General features: G+C 34.1%; 1 protein-coding gene, 2 long non-coding RNA genes and 1 pseudogene across 3 annotated transcripts; 1 reads left to right on the plus strand and 3 right to left on the minus strand.

Annotated features, from left to right (window-relative positions):
* Window positions 1-6: 6 nt before the first annotated feature.
* On the minus strand, window positions 7-2,290 carry LOC119641660 (annotated as a pseudogene).
* Window positions 2,291-2,654: 364 nt separating this feature from the next.
* On the plus strand, window positions 2,655-5,581 carry LOC119641662. The gene is made up of 2 exons (XR_005247869.1): window positions 2,655-4,713; window positions 4,772-5,581. It is a non-coding gene; the product is annotated as an uncharacterized LOC119641662 (long non-coding RNA).
* Window positions 5,582-5,937: 356 nt separating this feature from the next.
* Window positions 5,938-7,579, minus strand: LOC119641661 (26S proteasome non-ATPase regulatory subunit 7). Its single transcript, XM_038040449.1, has 2 exons — window positions 7,216-7,579; window positions 5,938-7,143 (listed from the first exon to the last, which is right to left on the minus strand). Exons 1-2 carry the CDS (start codon window positions 7,388-7,390, stop codon window positions 6,317-6,319), a joined length of 1,002 nt encoding a protein of 333 aa, XP_037896377.1. The 5' UTR covers window positions 7,391-7,579; the 3' UTR covers window positions 5,938-6,316.
* Window positions 7,580-17,006: 9,427 nt separating this feature from the next.
* Window positions 17,007-17,651, minus strand: LOC119641659. Its single transcript, XR_005247868.1, has 3 exons — window positions 17,585-17,651; window positions 17,339-17,515; window positions 17,007-17,269 (listed from the first exon to the last, which is right to left on the minus strand). It is a non-coding gene; the product is annotated as an uncharacterized LOC119641659 (long non-coding RNA).
* Between the last annotated feature and the right edge of the window lie 4,265 nt (window positions 17,652-21,916).

Raw genomic sequence — 21,916 nt, forward strand, 5'->3', positions numbered from 1 at the left:
AAGACCAATTACTTAGTAGATGGTTCCTGTTCGTGTAACAGTGAGACGATCAGAAAGACGTAAGAAAAGCGAAAAAGACGAGGCCTAGAGGTAAATGAAATGCGTTGTCTGGCATAGCCTATTTCTTTCACCATTTTCATTAACCAAAGAAATTGATTGCGTCAAATTTTCTCCTTCGTCTTCGTCCTCCTGTGCACTTTTTGACAAATGTACAAACGGTTTAATAAATGAAAATTTTTAATTTATTACTTGACTAAACCTTCACTGCCTTCTGGTATTGCGGCAGCACGCATTTCTTTCATAACCAATTGTCGTGTGATATGGCAGCTTCGGCCTTTTCTGACTGTAAATAATGTCTGGTGTGCATGCGAATACCCTTGCCAAGTTACCGAGTAAGGTGAGACTTCAGAATATTCCGTTACACGGCACTCAACTAGATTTCCTCAGAATTGTTCATTTTGAAGTTAGTTGGTAGTTATTAGTTAACATATAACTATTCACTCTTTGTATCCTGTTCTTCTGTGTTATCAGACACATCAACCTTCAAAACTTGCAGAAGATCATCATCACAATTTCTGGCCAAAATTTTTCTCTTCAAATATACAATTTGGCCAAAGGCGTCATGTCACGAGATATTGGGTTATAGAGAGGAGCACAAGGGTTTTCTGGATACATTGTAGTAATGCGATACATTGGTTCTCTAGGCTGGGTCTCCAAGGTCGGCGACATGTAAGAAATGCCCGTCACGGTGCCGGCAACCCACGTACACAAATCGAAATCCAAAGCCTCTTTCCACGAACAATCATCCATGCATAGATCTATGCCGTTTATACCAACCACCCAATCGGGCGCAAAACAAAACGTAGATATCATAGAAACCTTATGATGTTTACGAGCGACACGAAATGTTAACGAAGTGTTGGTATTTACCTGAGGATACCATAGACTAGCGGCTTTTATTAAAGTTCTTAAGCTTGGCCCTTTACCTCTTAGCTCAGCCTCTGAAGCACTCGGTGAACCAAATTCAGCTAATGAACGGAAACCAGCAGTGGCTATATAATTTTCTCCCCAGAATGAAAAATTGGTCTCATGTAAAGCTCCAACGATGTCAGCGAAATGTGTCAACCATCCGAATGGAAAATCCTTTGGATGGGTTTCATCGGACCAAATGCTTTCGAAAACGAACTGAAAAAGAAATGTCGAAATAAACCATTTTTCAAAATCGTAAAAAACATTTATCTAAAAAAATGATGCGTACGCTATATTTCTCTTAATCGCAAGCGCAACACATTTTCTGGGCAGTGTTAGAATCAGGTTGCTTTTCTCAAATTACTTGACTTAGTTGGCCGTCATCTGAGAACCAAGAACGCGGTCCTTCGTAAACCATGGCCAAAAGAGATATGCAACCCGAGCCCGCGGTAGGCCAACCTACACAAACTTGTATTTCAGTTTTCGGTAAATCGTCGGCTTCGGAGGCGGTATCTACACAACGGTCGCTGAACTTTGCGACCGACACGTTTCGGCCTCCGCCTTAGCGATGGAGTATGCCGCTTAGCCACACATTTCTAGCCAAGCGCTTTTAATTTTTTTTATTCCTTTGTGTTTTCCACTACTTAAACACCGATCATGGCTTTAGGATTTGATTTATGATCGTTTTGTGAATGAGAATTTCATTTACACATACATTGATGACACGAACAACCTCGATGCCACTGTCTCTTTCCTTACTTTTGTGGAGTGTGGCAGGGCAGAATAAATTGAGCATCTTGTTTTTGGATGAAGAATAGTTGATATTATTAGACGGCCGCTCAATACCCACCATATACATCCCTTATGAAATCTTTCGTGCTGATAAGAATGCCCTGTTTTTTTATCAAGGATGCTGGATTTTACTTGTAATTTAAGTTTGGTCTATACTTTAAGAATTCACGAGTGACGACGCTTATGTTAATATAGAATAATATAATATACCAAATATTGGAGAAATTTATAAGCCAATCTGCTAATTGTCATTAAAAGATGTCACCAATATGATAACATTAGAAGGCCTTGCAGGATTTCCAGTTTATATTTATTTTTTATTTATTTATTTATTCTACTTATACAAGAAGCTCAACTAAAACAAATTGACAGTCGAGTTCAACTGACTCTTAAAGTAAATCTTAAGTTAATTAATATTAAAACTTAGTATAAGTATAATAAAACAAATAAGAAGAAAAAAAAGAAAAAGAAAAAAAAGCATGTACACTATCAGCATAGGAGCACACTTACAACCGGTACCGGACCACATTGCAAATAAACCCCTAAGCCATCGCAAACATGTATAAGCTTGGCAACCGAAAATAGTTGCCAACAATTAATTTTCGACTCATCGTGACTTTTAAAGGTTAAGAGCTAATTTGAGTACGACATAGGTAAATTACGCGCATTGGGCAATGTTGCTTTAATGGGCTTTAAAGAGTCCGATAATGAGAATAAGTGATAGACGTCATTTAGGTTCTTGCAAACAACTCTGAGCGGATGAAACAGCTCCTAATTATATTTACAATTGACTAACCAAGGTAAAGCGCCTAGAGAAGCGGTTGGGGACATTAAAGCTTATTCCACTAAATAATGCAGGCGAGTCAATAGCACCATTTATTACTTTGATTACGAAGGAAACGCCAAGAACAAATGTACGTTTCTCGAGAGACGGTAAGGACAACAGAAGCAACCTATTTTCATAGGGGAGAAGAGAGGCCCCAACCCAAATTACTAAGGGCAAACAGCAAGAATTGCTTTTGAACAGATTCAGTTGAATGTACATAGTACCTAGACGAAGGAGACCAACTCGAGTATAGCTCTAACCAAACACATGTACAGCCTTTTCGTAATGTAAGGATCATTAAGGTCTCTGGACCACCGCTTTATAAAACCAAGCGCGGACCTATCTTCCTAGAACCTGCAGATGAATCACTCTTCGCTGTTACGGAATTGGGAGTTGCTTTTCCAGAGCCTCTTCCATAATAACTACTTTAAGCTGCTTGGATATGAAGTGGTAACAAATTCCATAATTTTACAGCCTGAACAAAGGATAGCCCTGTTGACATGTTTAGTTTGGTGTAGTTTAGATTATCACTTAATAATAACTTTTCTTTGGCGCAAAAATCCACGTACCGAAAAACGTAAAAGATAGCTGTCTGCTGCTAGTTACTTATGTAAACAAAGTTTAGGAAAAATGGTGAGCCGAGAATGACGAAGCTGAACAAATGAAAATATAAGAATTAACATAATATTTAGTGTTAAATGGGAATAAGTGGGAGAAAAAACAGAGTAAGTTGGGAAAAACATACCACCACTTATTTTTAAATGAGAATAATTGGTGGGCGAAAACATATAACTTACTGTTAAATGACTCTTTTTAGAGGTAATAGACGGAATCATAATTATTGTCCCATTAAAGCTACATTCACTTTGCCACATTTTTACACAAATTATAAATACGTTCAAGATCTTTGGAATAATGGAAATAACAAGTTGCGGATTGACACTACGTTAACTAATGACTTTTTCTTGGCACGACTGATTGATAGAGAAAACGTCGTCCTCATTCACGAGAATGGCACATTTCCTCGGTAAATGTTTACCTGTTATCAACCTCGCAGGTTCGTTTAAATCTTTTCGTGTAAATAAACTTTTTTTTTTAGTATGCAACGTCTTCATTTTTTCAAATTATATTGATTTTTAAAATAATAATTAAAAATTATAATAATCTCCGTTGCAAATTTTTCAAACTTTCAAATATTTATTTCTCGCGTTAATGGGAAGAACACTTTCAGTGTATTTCGGAGATTTGCGAAGTTGCAAAATTTGTATTTCATTTTATTGTCAGAATTTCCAATTTTTAGTTTATAGACAGGATTAGGAGCGATGAAAGCTCGAAAGGTTAAAATAATTCCCATGCTTTCCAATAATTCATCATCGTCAATATTTGTATTATCATCGGAGATTTTATCAAAAAAAAAGATTTTCTTTAAACACCTTTAAATTTTTATTGGTTTTAACAGAAAATGACGGAGTTTCTTGATTTGGGTGATGATTTAACATAAAATTTCTGATGGTTTAAAACTGAATATATTCCACTATTGGTATCTTCAGAGCTAAGTGCATTTTTTTACTTTCTATTACTTCTTTAAAGAAACAATGGGATTTGGCGGAATTTGTTAGAATTGAACTTTTCAATATAAAGACTTCGAACGTTTCAATTATTCATATTGCAAAAACCTAGGTTTTTTGTCATTTAACGTACTTATAGCAAAATAGTAGTATTCTAAAAATAAAGTATCATGTCTTGTGAATAGAAAGAGAACAAAGTTGCTTTCAGTAAATTGTGAAAAAGCACCGTACCCGTTCAGTTAAATGAGTCAATGGTGCAAAAACATCATAGAAGTTATTAGAAGTTAAATTACCTGCTAAAGATGTTCAAATATATTTAAGTATTTTCAGCTTTAAACCGCAAATACCCAATTAAAACTGTTCAACAATGGTGAAAGAGATTGGCAACTGATAGGATCTAGAGAGCATAGACGAATACTTTCAAGTGGAACGCTAGTTACCTATCCTATTGGGTAAGGAGCAATTTTCGGGATTATATTTAAGTGCAGGTGTGTAGCCAGTTTCGCCAGTATTTTGTAAAAGTCTGTAACTGCTCAAGGCGATCTTTTGCTAGGAGCGGTAAATATAAATACTCACTAATTTGACGAGATAAAAACAATATTCATTGCGCGTTTAGTTAGGTGCGATAATGGCGATTTTAGCTTACGTATGTGCTTCTGATATCCTACTGAGCATATTATTCCTTTCGGCTGGCGCAGCCATTAAAGTTATAATGGGCATAGACTTCGCCGGATGTATTTTCGGATTTTTCAATCAATGGTGGTGGTCTTCTTGAGCCCGTATGTTATACTTTTATACGTATTTCGATTCGTACTTCGCAATGGAAGTGAGTGTGTTTTAATTTTAGACCGATGTCAAATGTAATACCGGCACTACATTCGACGGCACCAAAGGTTTCAGTTATCAAGATTCTATTACAACCACAACATAAAGCTCATCCGAGAAGAAATTGGAAATGATAAAGAAGACACGACAACGTTATCAAATTAAGGTACGTGTAGCATAAACTTGAGCGTATTTTTTTTTCAATTCAATTCGCCATATTGATATGATATTCAAAGTTATTTATGAGACTTTTTTTTCTAAAAATTGAATAAAAAATAATATACTTTATATCAACTAATTTCTCCTCGTTTAAGAAATATATGGAGTTATATAATGTAGCGTTCAAAAAGCGATATTGTCTTACTTCCTACTTGTTCTATATCTTGAGAAAAGAATTCATATGCAATATTTTTCCCAGACTTTCCTCTTAAGAGACGTAGACAATATAAAAAAATTGCATACTCATGTCGATTTAGCACGAAAAAGTTTACGAATATACGATATTAGAAAAAAAACCTGATAAGCCTTGATTTCACTTTGTACAGTGATATTTAATCCGCAAGTCTTCGGCATACTTTTAAAGCCAGAAAGTACATTTTGATAAGTAAACGTCTTTCCATGAGCAATAATTTTAACATAAAACGTCCATCAGTAATCGCTGACCAGGAAGGAGGCAAAATAAATATCTTCACATTCATTGTCAAGTCTAACGTGGCTATAAAATTTTACAGCTTTTCGACTATTTGTCTCAGTAAATAAAGTTGAAAATATTTTAATTTTCGTAATTTCTTTCAGGGGGCACGAAGTTAAACGCATTTTTTTTTTTGGATTAATTTCTATCTTTTTCCACTTCGTATATTTTTTTAATTAAAAGATGAAAAATTTCCATCGTGTTTTTAAACTTTAGCAACAAATTCGCACATATTGCAAACACCCACTCTAGTCTTACTTTTTTATTCAAGCTGTTAAAACATTTCTTTTGGTTTTGTTCACAATGTGTTGTTGTCGCTTTTTGTGATAGTGCTAACAGTTTCTTGAGTGATTATTAATTTTGCTTTTTGAAATTTATAAATAAGCAGTATTTTTCGCATTTAGTTTGTATTAGTGTAAAGCAATAAACTTCTCTTCGTATGTGATAGGGAGGACAGGATATTGTGATAAGGACATATTTCCTAATTCTTTAAACAGCAATTTGTAAATTTATGTGTGTGGAAAGTAAGTGTTAATTGCAGTAATTATGGCTAAACGTTTTTAAAAGAACCCGCCCGCTTGCAACAGGGTATTTCAATCACTGTTTCTTTTTATGGCGAGACTTCTTTCTCTTTCCCCTCCGTTCCTATTTTTTGCCACTTTTGCCAATCGGCTCATCCTTGCTTTTGTCCGATTTCTCTTCACTTTTCTTATCCTTAGTCTCTTTATTTTCTTTGTCTTTATTATCCTTGCTTTTCTCTTCCGTTTTTCCTTTACCTTCTTCAGCATCCCGATTGGTCAGTTTATTGTTGATTAAATTATGTAAAGCAATTATCGAACGTACCATTGAGGCTAAATACACAACCAACATTTGATCATTAGTCTTAATATACATAGTTTCGGTAAATTGATCACTGGTGATATCCGGCAGCAGATTAAAGATATCTTGCAACTGATAAACGATCTGATAATTGATTGGCATTTTACCATCGCCCACGCGTGTCAGATAGTTTTTAATGTCACTAAGTTGAGCATTAAGGCCTTTCAAACCCATAAGTTGATTAGTGATTTTCTGTGATAGACTGCCGACAGTGGTATCTTTAATATCTCGCAATAGATGTTCTACACCCACTTCTTCGGCTTCTTCTGCACCAATTTCACTGGGTACATGTTCAAATGTTTTGCTGGTAGGTGAACCATCATCGTGCACCTCTTCCACGGCTATATACGCTTCTGTAGGCAATCCCAAGTCTTTGGGTTTAGCGTCAATTATGACTAGGACTGAATTAGGACAATAACGTCTAATTAATTCGTTAATAGCTATGTCATTTTGATGTAATTTGGGGCCAGTGTGATACCAACCAACAACACGTTCTCTTGCGTTCACTTTCTTAAACATTCCATACATATTTTCCAAGTAATCGTGATCCAAAAACCATACTGACTTATCTTTGTCATCCTCGTCAAAAGGGACTGTGCGTAAAAAACCAAATAAGAGGACCGCTGAAGTTAAATTCGAATATCATTGAACGTACTTATACTAACCTGCGAAGCTATTCGATACATCCAAAACACCTTTAGCTCTCCAGCAACCTAATAAAACACCGACCACCCTTTTCTGATTACCTATTTTGCCCATTCTATTGAAATGGTCGACTACAGACAACAATACCAAAGGATGAACAATTACTTTGTTTACTAGAACCTCAGATGTCGGCATTGCCTTTTATTTTCACACAGTTTCTTTTGATACTTTTATTTCTTAAAAAATTTTAAAAATATCGCGATCCACACAATTTCAACTTCTTTCCAAATACAAAATAACTTTTTTAAAAAATCTTTCCCAAAAAAAGAAAACTCTACCGTACCGATAAATGAAAACGCTATAAAATGACGGGCAGAATTTCTAGACGTTTTGCAAATATTACACACACGCACACGTCGATGGTAAAGTTGGTAGCACTGCCAACAGTTAGCGTTGTAATTGCAGAAACTGTAAAGTCTACAAATTTCAATCGGAATTGCTATAATAATGCAAGGATGCACTAACGATTCGGTACATATGTATATACGTATAAATAGGTATTTAATAATTTATATGGCATCTCTACCACTATCTGAATAAGCAATAAAACAAGAAGAAAAAAAGGCAAGTGATGATCGATTATTTTAAATTTTAAGGTTATTTATCAATTTTTTTTTGTAATTTTAAAATGTGCTTAAAAACATTATTTGCAATCGGCAACATGTAGCATTAAAATCTCCACATATTCATAAATGCATACAAACAAATTCGCTGCTGCATATTACAATTATTTCCCGTTAAGCTCCTAACTTTATTTCTTTAGGCTTCTTGTAATGAATGCATAATCTATCTGGTAAAAGGGATATCCCTGGTTCGTTTGAGTAGATTGCAATTGAATTATAAATTCTTCTATTGTAGTGTAAACATTTTCAAAATATTTCTGTTGTACTTCACGGTATTTCTGGGAATATTCGTGGAAAGCAATTGATAATTTTTCTGAGTTTTCAAAGCTGGGTTGTACTTATTTTTATTATCCCCCTGTGAATTTGTTGCTCTGAAAGCAACCTTGTGGTTTTTATTATTGTAACATTGTGAGCTGTCATGAATAGCAAGAGACTTGTGGGATGTGATGTTTACAAATTATTAAACAGAAGTGGACATCACCAAAGCATGCTTCAGTCTTTAGATGAAATAGATTATAAGATTAGAAATAAAGGAAGAATAGATTATGTGATTAGAATTATGGAAAGTGTACAAGCCGTCAAGAAACTGGGAGAACGGAGTCTTTATTTGGCAAAGAAATATATATTTTCATGCATTTATATATATAAACAACAATTAGCATTTTTTTAAACTTGGGCACTGTCTTTATTGTCATAAGACGCAATAATATATTAGTTCTCAGATTAACACAAGACATCAAAACCATCCCCCACATTTTGTTCTATTTTTTAAAAACGCATTTTGCTTGACAATTCATTTGACAGTTATTTGTTACTTAACAAGCTGATTTTATAAAGTAATGTTGGAGATTTAAATTATGACCATTGCTCAAGAATGGTAAGTTTGACACAAAGTAACAAAAACTTTCCAATTTCCAGATCCTCCATACTGGGGACAGATAGGCTGTATGCCCTTGTATAGTTCGCCATGGGAATCGCGTGGCTTGATGTACTCGTCTCACAGCGCGCTCGGAGAGTACCTTTTAATTCGAACTTACCTTGGGTGCCCAGTAACGTCCGGCGTCCCACAAGAGAGTCGTATAAGGCATTATATACGCAACTCGCTAGTTTCGAATGTTCTTGACTCAAAATTAAAATTTAACTTACGTGTAGGATCCTCAACAAATAAAGCAAAGTCGCGTTTAGCCTTTGAAAAAGATGAGCGAAGGAATGTAAGTACACTCATATAAGTAAGTCTCTTTATACGTCACTTACTGCCTATGTTCTTCCTTATTCGGATTTTCATTCTTATATGTCGTTTGCTGATCATATTCAAACTGATTGTAATATCAGTGTTTAACTATAAGTTTTTGATATTGGGGGATTTCAAGGTTCCCAGTGTTATTTGGAGTACGGTCAGATGATCAGATCTACTTCTTTCCTATCTCTAATGGTTAAATATATGAGAGTTTCTTGATGTTTTATATGACCTTACTTGCTACCACTTCAACCATATCTGCAATTGCATGAAAGACAGCTTAACCCTTCGTAGGCATTATGAGAAAGCCTTCAAAGACTGTCAATCTGGATGTAACATCATCAAACTCAAGATAGACTCAATTCCTGCCTTGAATTTCACTACTAACAAATGTAGAGTCTTCATGAACATTCTCGAATCGATCTCTACCTCAAAGCAAAACGTCAACTTCTCTTGTATCAAGATGTTATGCCAAGAAAAGCTCCTTTTTTATTACAACAACAACTACGATATATATGCCAACAACGGTTCCGCCGGACATAACATATGTGGCTTCTCGGTTGTGAAACATCTATCTAAAACAGTACATTGAGTTAAAGTGCCGGAGGAACTTTCCTCAACTTTTATTGAGTTGCTCGCCATCAGACATGCTTTAAGGTTGCTATCTCTAATGGTATCAAAAGGTTCGTTCTTTTTTCTGATAGGAACTCAGCTCTACTTCTAATAACTAAAACAGATGCGGAGAATCACTATGTGTGAGATTTTCATAAGATGTTGCATGAGACTCAAGTGGATGACTGTCACCTTGTTTGGGTACCTGGCCACTGCGGTTTTTTTTTTTAATTTAAAAGCCGACTTTCATGCAGGGAGAGCTCGTGTTGATGGGATAATTTTGTCCGTCAAATACACTCCTAATGAAGCAATTCGGGCAATTCGCAACCACATCCTTCAACAGTTAAACGACGAATTTAAAGAAATCGCACGCGTTAAATCCAATCGCCTTTTCTATAAATAAAAACCTTTTCTATATCTTTTTTTAATTCCTGGCAAATCAAAATTCTTTATAGGCTTATGAGTGGCCACACTTATGATAAAGTTTATTTAAAAATGGTTCGCGCTATACCATGTGATGTTTGAGAAGTTTGCAATGTTGTCGTGTCTGCTAAGCATCTAATCTTTACATGTCACAGGCTTGATGGTATTACAGATTTCTTTAGCTTCTATGACCGTCTCCTCAATCTCTTTGCAGCAAAAAAGTTACTTCATCTCGGGGAATTAACTTGCTTTGTTAAAAAAGCGCATTTGGAATTTTTTCGTCTTCTTCTTCCTTTTTTTTCTCGTTCATTCATTTTCTATTACTACAGCATTCCTTTTTCGATTTCAGCTAAGTTTGCAACACTGTGTTACACAACACTCAACAAGCACAATTACACATGCACGTGGGGGCCAAGGGTCGTAAGCGAGTACAACAAAAGCTCTCTTTTGAAGCATTTTCTAAGAAGTTAGATGGGATTGTACGAGACATTGCGCAATGCGACAATCGTACTATAAAGAAAATGGAATGAACAAACCTATGTTTAATAAATGGTTGCCTCATTTTATTATAGAATATAGTAGAGAAAAACAAAAACAGTGACCTCAGTTGGTGTATTTTAGTTAAGTTTGCTTTTAATTTAATTATAATCAGACATTATAATATTGCCTCTTCCTTTCTCGGGTTGTTGTCGTAGTTCCTGATGTAAAGAACATAAAATTTCATCCTAATCGGATTTCTAATGTCAAAGCTGACAGGGTATCGGTATTGAAACCGAAAGCATCCCCAATAGCTTATTAGCTATAGATTTCTGGTTATATGGTACTTTTGTCAAAAAACTTGTCCATAGGTAAAGGTAAGATGCGATACTTGTATTCGACATTTGTAATCTTAAGTCTTTTCAGCTTAATAACTACCCACGTTAATATGAGACTGTCGCAGCTTTTGCACTGCCGCAATAAGATTGCATCAGCTTTCCTATAGCTGTTATCGCGTTTTGCTCAGTTTTCTCTTTTCTGCCAATCATAAAACATATAAAAGCCATAATAATCCCAATAAGCAATCTGAAACGTGCTACGTTGTATTTGCGTAGATGTACACACACTTCCTTCAGGAATATAATAGTAATTTGCTTTAAAAATTGAACTTTGTATTTTTTAAATCAATCATAGTGAATTTGGACCACATATCACTTGTGGTTTGTTATATTTTTCCTTTCGAATGCAACTACCATGGATTATTTTCTATACAATATTAGAACTAAATTGAAACTATTACGAAATAATTGCTTGTTTTTCTTCCTTTTTGGTATAGGTTGCTTGTTCTTCGTCCTGAGCTGGTGAAATATAACGCTAAACAACGCTCACACTTGAAGAATTAATGCCGTAAATATGAAGAGACAAAGGAGGTTTTAAATAAATAAATCTTAAAAAAATAAAAAAACATTTATCTGATTACCCCTTTCGTCAATTTTGAAAAAATACCATTTCTTTCAGATTTAATTCGATATTTCTCCTTGATAATTCATTACTTGTTGTTTTCCCTACGCTAAAGCGTACAACATAATCTCGATTGTAAAGAAAGAGTTCGAACGTTGCTATCATGACTTATTTTCTATACATTATATGGCTGTTTTTCATTTTTAACTGAATTTCCACGCTTATTTTATTGCCATCGCTGGAAAAGCTAAATAATGCTAAAAGCATTGTTAATCCAACATAGTTAGTTAGGTATGAATACATGCATAAGATATAATTTACACAATTTTCGAAATTCAACCAGCTTGTATATTTTCCCTTTCTAATTAAAATCATATAAAAGAAAGAAAAACAATGGCTAAAAAGGGAAAAAACCTATGCAGATATGTGGACATTACGATTTTATTCTTTAAATGTTTTTACATTCATCAATAAACAATATATTTTGTTGATGATTACGCGTCTGGCTTCGGAACTTCTGCAATTCTAATGGCAGAATCGTGGACCTTGACTTTTACAACAGTATGGATATTATCATTCTTCATGAAAATCTCTTTGTATTGCCCGACCACCCATTTCATCCAACAATTTTGTTAACGCTGAATGGGTTGCTTTATTGGAATGTAAATTATTTTATTTATTTATTTTTTATTTTATTATTTATTAAGCACTCGCACATTCTAATTTTCCGCTTAGTTAATTCATTCAAATGTTGGACTCCTCCAGTTAAACTTGAATGCATTGTACGCCTGGTATGCCACTAATGGCATGCCACTTAATCGAAGTAAATGCAGTAAGTTTTCGTTTGCTTGGTGTTACGAATTGCATTCGCATTATGTTATTGATAACTACGAACATGCAGTTCTTTAGTGACCTTGGTTTTTTACTGAATCTCAAGTAGCGATTTCACCATCATATTAAAGCTTGCATTTTTAAATCGAAGTTGGACTAAGGAATTTAAAGATCTCTATGTTACTAAACGCCTGTTTACTTCGCTTGTCAGACCTGTGTAAGAATACTCGGTTATGGTACCGACTTACAACTCACACATCGATTTAATGGGGTCGGTGTACAAAGAATTTTTTGTATTTGATCTTTGTACATTGCGTTGGAATGCCTCACTTATCTTGCCATCATATGCGCTTAAACTGGTTGCCCTAATACCCAGGGAGACGCAAAATATTAGAAGTTACCTACGTCTCTAAAATGATAAAAGGCTCTGTGAATTCGTCATTTCTATTTGATCGGATGGATCTTCACATCCCTAAAAGACGCAGTGAAAGTTATGACCTCTTTAAGCTTCCTCAATGTCGCACATATCATAAGTTACAGTGACGTCTACGTATACCCTTCAAATTATATAATGGGCCCTATGCATGGTTTGAGTTTAATCCACAAGATCGTTAGAAATACTATACATTTTCCATTTGTCTAAACTGTTGTTTAAGATTATTTTATCTGGTTACTTACAAATACTATCTAGACTACATATACCTATCAGATTAAAAATATTGTGCACATTCCACTTGGGGAAACTATGTGAATTATTTAACGGTTCTTCTCTGATCTAATCGTAGTTCTGATTACCATACCATCGTTAAATGAGTTATTAGGAATGACTGGTGCTTAAACTATCTATTAATTAATTCAAACTTAGCTATTAATTAGTCAGTTATATTAATAGAATAATTAATAGTTAATTGATAATTACATAATAGTTAATTGTTTATTTGTGTATATATATTGAATAGTGTTAAAAAGTATTATCATTTTTCCCTTTTTCGGGCTTCTTCATATTGTGATTGAAGGCATTTATAGATTATTTCCATCTGAACTTATCAGGATACGGTTAACATATTAAATCTTTTTTTTCTTTTTGTCCTGATAATAATTTTTATAATGCAAGTAATAAAAGCTTAAATTAAATTAAATAAATAAATATGAAGGATGATAATATCTTATTTATTAGCATTAAAAATGTTAGATTAATGTTTAATGTAAAGTAACACAAATTCACAGCATAGTTGACTAACATGTCTTGTTTATTGTATTGTATACATATCTAGCTTGAACCGGGGGGTAATCAAGTATTTGAAAGATAACTTTCGTTCGCGGCCGGACCGATAGTTGACAATCCTTCTTATCTCGATCGTGTTTCGTTCAAATTGTGAAAATTCGTTAAAATCCGAAAAATAACACCCTCTATGATAAATAAACAAACAAACCAACTGTTAACGATGAATATTTTTTCTTTTTAGAAGTGTATTACTTATAGAGCTAATATATGCAATTATGAAATACATTAACTAATGATATAGAAATAACAAAAAATTTATAACGAAAATGTCATCGCTATATTATATCTTACTTGTTCTCCCAATCTTAAAATCGAAATACTAAAATACACTACCACCAAGCCTATTTGTGAGTTTCCGGAAATAAACCCATGTATGTTGGTTCTTCTAATAGCTCTTGACTGTTCACTCTACTCAAATCTTGTATTATTAAGGCACTTAATTCTTCTCGCAGTTTTTGCACGTCTTCTATGTATTGTCTAACGTTGTTTAAACATTCATGAATAAATATTTCAAATTACTATTAGCACTTCTTAATTTGATATAAAAACCATAGTGAACTTTAGATTCTTTTAAAGTTTTATAAAAATTCTACTATTTTCGGTTCATATACAACTTCCTGGCAGTTTTTCATATAAAAATTGTTGGTTTTTGGTTGATATACAACTCGCAGGCAGTTTTTCTTATAAAAATTTTACTGATTATGGTTGATATACAACTTCGTTTTTTCATATTGTAAAGAAGCGCTTGCTTCCTTACTGAATACAGGTCCGTTCGCACAAATGTCTACCCACAGTCTCCAAACAGTCAGTCCAATTTGTCCGTGTACGGTCCCTTGCTCTAAACATGGTCATTGTCTCCCCCTTAAACGCAGGAAACACATACGACCATGTAAAAATGTACAAAACTGTATTAACACACACGACCATATAAAAATGTATAAAAATGTATAAACGTCTATAGGCCATGCAAAAATGTATAAAGATGTATAAACACATATGTATAAAAATGTATAAACACGTACGACCATGTAAAAATGTACAAAACTGTATAAACACACACGACCATATAAAAATGTATAAAAATGCATAAACGCCTATAGGCCATGCAAAAATGCATAATAATGCATATGACCATCTAAAAAATGTATAAGGCTGTATAAACGCATATAGGCTATACATAAAATATATAAAAATGTATAAAAGCATTCAAAGTATTCGCAGGTAGGAAAACGCGTAAATGCACACATAGGGTAAAAACATAAGAGGGGAAAAAACCCTTTACCGATGTAAAAATATTGCAAGCACAGACCTAACGGCCCTGACTGACTGGAAAATATTCACATACCTAACGATTAGTATTTCACATCAGCATACGCAGACAAACAAGCATAACAATAAGATAGACATAAGTTATTATTATTATTATTATTATTATTATAAATTTAGCCAGAGAATAAATTCTAAGACTAAAGTCTTAAAGCACTAGCATCTAGGGCTATCGGCTTTTATTAAAAACTCTACCGCACTTGAGGTTTGAACCCACGACTATTGAGTTACTAGTCGAGACTCTTGCCTACTCGGCCACTCAGGCGGATAGACATAAGTTATAAATGAAAGGTTTGGCAAAAACCCACTAAGGAAAGTATCTTCATACAAGTCGGAGCTGAGGTTGCCACATAGAGAAGGGCAAACACGTTGAAGCCAACCTAAGATAGCATACGTAACGTTCGATGTATAAGAATATATAAGAATATCGCCACAATGTAAGCAAGTATAGAACATACATGTAACGGACCAGCGGTGGTGATTGCGACTATAAAAGAGTTATTGCAAAACGTAAGGAACATTTAGCTAAGACGGCAGTAGTGTTCAAACAGATCTACAGTTCTTGGCATAGTTATGAACAATTTGTTCAAAATAGTTTTTTTTCAGCAAAAGAGTAAATAGGGCACAGACCTTGTATGTGGTGGATTAAGATGTGTGTGGTATTAATTCTTTATTATTATTATGTTTCATATGTACATACACATATATATATATATATATATACGCAATGCTTTTACACATCCAGAGTTGCCGGAGCCTAATTAGCAATATTACATTTAATTGTAACTTGTTTACATATAATTTTTGCCATTTTTACCAAAAGATTTCAGATTAGTTCATCCTTTGTAGCACGCATTAAAATATTGTATACCATTTATTTATTGAAATGCTTATCGTCGTATTCGGGGTCTTGTATTAAAATATTAAAAGTATCTCTTCTCAGTAATTTGAACATTTTCTGTTAATTCTTATCATATATTCATACAAGTGCTTTTATATAATATATAATCTTATATATATAAATGTATATTTAAGCAAAAATTATATGTAAACAAGTTACTGTTTTTCGTACAATTAAATAAAAGATTTCAAATTTATTCAAACTACCTGCATGTATACAATGTAATATAAAATAGTATAATAGTATATATATATATATATATATATAATAGTATAATAAGAAAATCATTAAATAAGAAAAAAGCATAAGAAAGCAAAAAGATACAAGAAACCGAGGATAAGAAAAATACATCCAAAAGTTATTAATTAAATAAAATGCAAAACTAATTTAAATGAAAAAAGATATCGAGACGTTCTTGAATTCAAAAAATGGCTTCCGTTACTTTTACACAATGAGTAAAGTAGTATTTATTTCTTTGGACTAATGCCAGTAAGTTTTAAGCCCTAGAGCCGCCCCCTCTTTGGTCTATTGACGCCTGGTGTACGTGTTTCAACAGCATTATTAATAAACTCTCCTAATTCTGGCGTGGTAGTCTCGGTTTGTCGTGTGTTTCTATTGAGTGTCTCACAAAGTTGGGGGGGGTGGCCTATCATTAAATTTTGGGTTTAATGACAACGATAAAAGCCTTTTGCGACACAGAACTGGAGCAGCTGCTGACAATCTGTTACTACTGGGATATTCGTTCATTCTTTCTTCCGAAACAAGCGAACTTCCCGGATTAATGGCCTTGCCAACATTATCTTGATGTATTTTAAAGGCAACTTTATTTTCCATTCCTTCTGTTCAATTTTCAATAAAAGCTTCATTTACTCGTGTAGAATGCTTAAATGTTTTGCCTGTTTTGCTTGCTATTTGCGCACTGCTGTTTGCAGTTTTTCCAAACTTGGACTCTATACTTTTAATCGACATCCGAGTTTTTATGTCTTTTAGTTCAGTTTCATAATTCGTGTCTTGCAAATTGTCTTGAAATTCTCGTAGAATATTTTGTACGGATATGTGGCTATATGGATATGTGTGGATATTTTTTTGCCATTCGCTGTTTGAAAACCAGCAGAAACAAGCGAACTTTCCGGATTATTCATCTTGCCCCCTTCATCTCGATTCACTTTACTTTTCACTTCTTCCGATTCGTTTTCGATAGAAATTACACTCACCTTAACTGCGTTTTTATCTTCTCCCAACTTCGTTCGTTCTCCGCTAGCTTTTTGAAGAAATGCAACATTAGTTTCTCTCAGCACCAAGCTCTTGGAGTACCCACTAATATTGTCTCTTTGGTTACCTTTAAAGCCAATCAAAAAAATAATAAAATAATAAGCATAATAAAATATGAGGAATATCAATGCCATACCCTGGGTTATCTGCTTATTTACTGGCAACTTAGACGTATGGGGAAAATTATTATTCACCTTCACATCTTGATGTAGGATTTCTTGGGTGCTTGTGGAAGCAAAAATGTCATCGTCATCTTCATATCAATCATAATTGTTACATAGCTCAGTTTTACACTGATTAGATGGCGCCAAAGCTGAAAAATTTTGGATTAACTTAAATTAACTTAAATGTTGTCTCTTCACAAATTTTAAAAACAACTTACTATGAATTACGTTGTAAGTGTCCTCTTTCTCGATATCGTCATAACCTCGATCTGAAGCTTTTCCTAAAAAGAATGTACGAAGTTAGGGTTGTTAAAAAAAGCCTATAAAGAGCCACTTAGTTTCTGGTGTAGGATCCTACAAAAGAGACCGTTCCATTTTTTTTTTTTTTTGACTTTTTGAATACACTTTTTTTTACAATTGAAAAATTTCAAAAAATTGGTTTTGTTCACACAATTTAGGATTGCCATATATTAATTTACTATGCCAAGAACTGTAGATCTGTTTGAACACTACTGCCGTCTTCGTTATATGTTCCTTACGTTTTGCAATAACTCTTTTGTCTTTCATTGCAGTATTTCTCCAGTTCTGACATTTCACAATTTTTGCGTAACTTTTGTAAAACTTTCATTGCACTGTTCCTCCGTCTTTTTATGCCAATCCTACATAAGGTATATTTATTATTATATTTGGAACGTTTCCAACGCCCAGAAAGAAGGAAGAAGACTCCACAGAGTATACATATTATTGACTAGTATCAAATTCTGAATCGATTTAAGCGCGTATGTCTCTCGGTCTGAGTAATATCTGTTGTTGTATACACTCTGCTGGTGAACTTCAAAATTGGCAGGCGCATTGGAAATTCTTACAGACAGTTTGCTATTGAAAATGACAAAAATCGGTCCACGTAAATAGGACACGTCTGTTGTTCAAAAGGGATACAAATTGGTTTTTTACTCATTACTCATAAAGAATAGTAGATAAGTCTACAAAAGCTTGGACGTATATTTTTTGGGCTACAATGTAGTACCTGTACAGCACCTACACAATATTATAGTGTACCAAAACTTAATTTCTTTAACACCTTTATAACGCAAATAAAGTATGTAAACTGTTGGCCAGTTTCAAACATTTTCCCATTCCAAAACATGAAGATATCGCCTTCGACTTTCATTCTACAAAATAGCGAAAGAATTTGCCACCCAATATTATGCAATATGAAAATTTTGTTTTTCACCTCTTTCCAAAATATCATTCAGTATAATAAAAGATGGGTCTATCTAGATGGGTCTATCTCAAGTCAATAAGTCAATGCTTAGCAAAATGTCCTTTGTGGAAAAAAACTGAACAAAATTGTTTAAAAAAACTGAAATAAAAGTGAACAAAATTGGTTAAAAAAACTGAAATAAAATTGTGGAAATAAACTGAACAAAATTGTGGAAAAAAACTGAAATAAAATTGTGAAAAAAACTGAACAAAGTTGTGGAAAAAAACTGAACAAAATTGGTCAAAAAAACTGAAATAAAGTGAACTAAATTGAAAGTGATTCTGAATCCCTTGACTTGGGAAAGAAATTGAAAGTGATTCAAATTTAATATTCCCAAATATATAAGAAATTGACTAAAATCGGTTTATTCTCAAAAAAATAAAACCTTACCAGAACATCGAAATAAAACTATTCGAAATAGTCCACTCAACTAAACTCAGGTAAGTCCATTTATTATAATTAATGCTTGGTTTAACACTCCAATAGCTCCAACTAAAGCTGAAGTTATTACTCTAATAATTAATAAGTTAGATAAAGAATATGAAAGGAGCTAACTTTTGTTATGTTAATAATAATGTGTTTGCTGTATTTGTGATGAATCGTCGTTGATGACTGCATACTCCTTGGTTTTTGTTGATAAGATTGTCTAAAAAGCAAATTTGCGAGATTTTCGCCATTGCAAATAAGAGTTTGCTTGTAGATACCAGAATGATAACCGTATCTCCTTCCTTCGCATCGTTACTAATACCGTTACCCTTGTTAGCACTAGTATGAGTTGTACAGTTTCGACGTCATTCAGGCTCCAACTCTTACACCCAAGGGATTTGCGATAATTTACCATTCTATTTTGAGCCAGAGCGAATATATAAGGCAGATCAATTTTATTTTGTGTATTCTTGAAAAAGTCACTAATCGAGGCTGATGATTGTGTGCTATTTGGAATGTATGCTATTTTGAGCGTGTGATGACCATTTTGATCGGATCTATCCGTTAAGGATAGATATGTAAGAATAACATTGTAACTCATAGGCAAGTCAAAGCAACTTTGTAACGGGATAGCGATGGTGATCGCGACTATAAAAGAGCGTGTCGCACCACGCTCAGCCTTGCAGTTGTGCAGTAGCAGCCACGTGATCACGGACACAACTAGTCGACTTTTACTGAAGGGGTTTTTTTTTTTACTTAGGGGATGGCAGGTTTAGCTTAACCACCAACCCTGAGTGACTGATGGACATTTATTCTTGCGACGTGAAACAATTAGGGACGGACGAGTGGCCCCACAGGCCGAGATTGGCTGCTACAACACTCGCGACGTATTCTTGTCTTTTGTAGAAACTCGCGATACGCAAACGTGGATGATAATAATAGCCCGTAGGAAGTATTAAGAGGAACGCTAAAGAAAAGTAGGGTCACCACGGTGGTTTCCTCCGATGCCTCTTAAAATTCGCGTAAATACTATAATCTCCTTGCAATTTAAATAAATAAAAACGTAAAACCAAAACCGAAGGTCCAAGTAATCTTTATAAATATTCTTGGAAAGAGTCCTGGACTGGCTGAGTTTACCGTGCCCAAGACTCATTACAATATAGATATTTTACTGATTTTGGTTGATATATAATTTCCTGACAGTTTTTCATATAAATTTTCTACTGTTTGGTTCATATAGAACTCCCAGGCAGTTTTTCTTATAAAAATTCTACTGTTTTTGGTTCATGCACAACTTCCAGGCAGTTTTTCTTATAAAAATTCTACTGATTATGGTTGATATACAATTTTCATGGCAGTTTTTCATATAAATATTGTACTGGTTTTGATTGATATACGATTTCCTGGTAGTTTTTCTTATAAAAATCCTACTGTTTTTGGTTCATTTACAACTTTACGGCAGTTTTCCATAAAAAAATTCTACTGATTATGCCGGTCCCTCCCCATCAACTGTGATATCGGCCCTCTCCCGCGCAAACCTTTGGTAATCTATGTATAAAGAAAAAAAATAGAAAAAAGAAATGTATATTTCCTTATTCTTTTCTATGTCTCAAGAACACGTGCACATAATAATCCACATACATAAATATGTCTTTACATAAATATGCCTTATATTTTCCCAAGGAAACATGTTAAGTTCTCTTTGTAAACATGTTGCAATCCGTTGACAACATGCCTGCTATTAGGTAGACATCATATACGCCTACATACTTGTGTGAATTCTACTTATTAATAAGCTGCAGTTAGGTCATTAAAGTATTCCAAATATGCAAGAATTAACGAGCACTAATTTATTTCGTTCCAACACTCCATGATTTCAAGAGTCTTAAGATAACATGCAGACCAACTTTGCGAAATCAATTGAGGGAATTGTTACATAATTTCGTTCGGAAATTGCATTCCTTGTAAAATAATCAATATGTAAAAGAGCGTCGATGTACCCTCTCCTCTTCTTGAAAACAAATTGTTGCTTTATAATCAGGTTATTGGACTCAAGAAACCAAGATAATCTAGATGCCGTAATCTTTTTTAATACTTTGGAGAGGCAAAATATGGAAGAGATTGGGCGATAACCCGATGCGATGGAGACATTTTTGACTTAGGAATTAGAACAACTGGCCAGTCAAAAATATCGTATTATATAAGTCCAGTAATTACTTTTTACTTGAATTAGACAGAACACTGATCATTTAGTAGGAGATGTGGTCTAGACCAGGTGTCTCCCCTTTTGATTTGGAGAGACAACTTTCAAGTTCTAAGATAGATATGCAATTTTCCAGGAAGGTGGCACATCTGTCAATACCATTTGAAAGAGAAATTTGAGTCCTTTTATTTTCGATGAAAGGACTGGAAAAGTTGCTGTCAGAAAAGTGTTCGCAAAACATTTTTCCAAAGTAATTAGAAATCTCATGTGCGTCAGTTAAAGTTCCATTGGCAGTGCAGATGGCAGAAATTTCGTTCAGATTTTAATTTCCATTTTGTTTCACGCAACTTTCATTGGTGTGTTTCTGTGAATTCTTTTCGAAAAAAGTTCGAAACTACGTGCCTCTGATTTTCGTAATTCCTTTCTGAATAGAGCATTTGCCTTTTGCACAATAACAAATGATCATGATCAGGAGATCTTTTAAAGCGGTGCCATAGACTGTTTTTCCTCAATAACGAAAGCGTGTTGTTTTGCCAAGGAAGCCTAGCCCGTTTAAGAAAGCTGTTGGATTGAGGAGTAGAGAGATGAGCAGCCGTGCGAATCGTTTTACAGATAATAGCGCCATCATGGTTGCGGTTCCCTTTTACAGAAAATAAA

This window comes from Glossina fuscipes, unplaced genomic scaffold (assembly GCF_014805625.2).
Source record: "Glossina fuscipes isolate IAEA_lab_2018 unplaced genomic scaffold, Yale_Gfus_2 163, whole genome shotgun sequence".
Taxonomy (NCBI): Eukaryota; Metazoa; Arthropoda; class Insecta; order Diptera; family Glossinidae; genus Glossina; species Glossina fuscipes.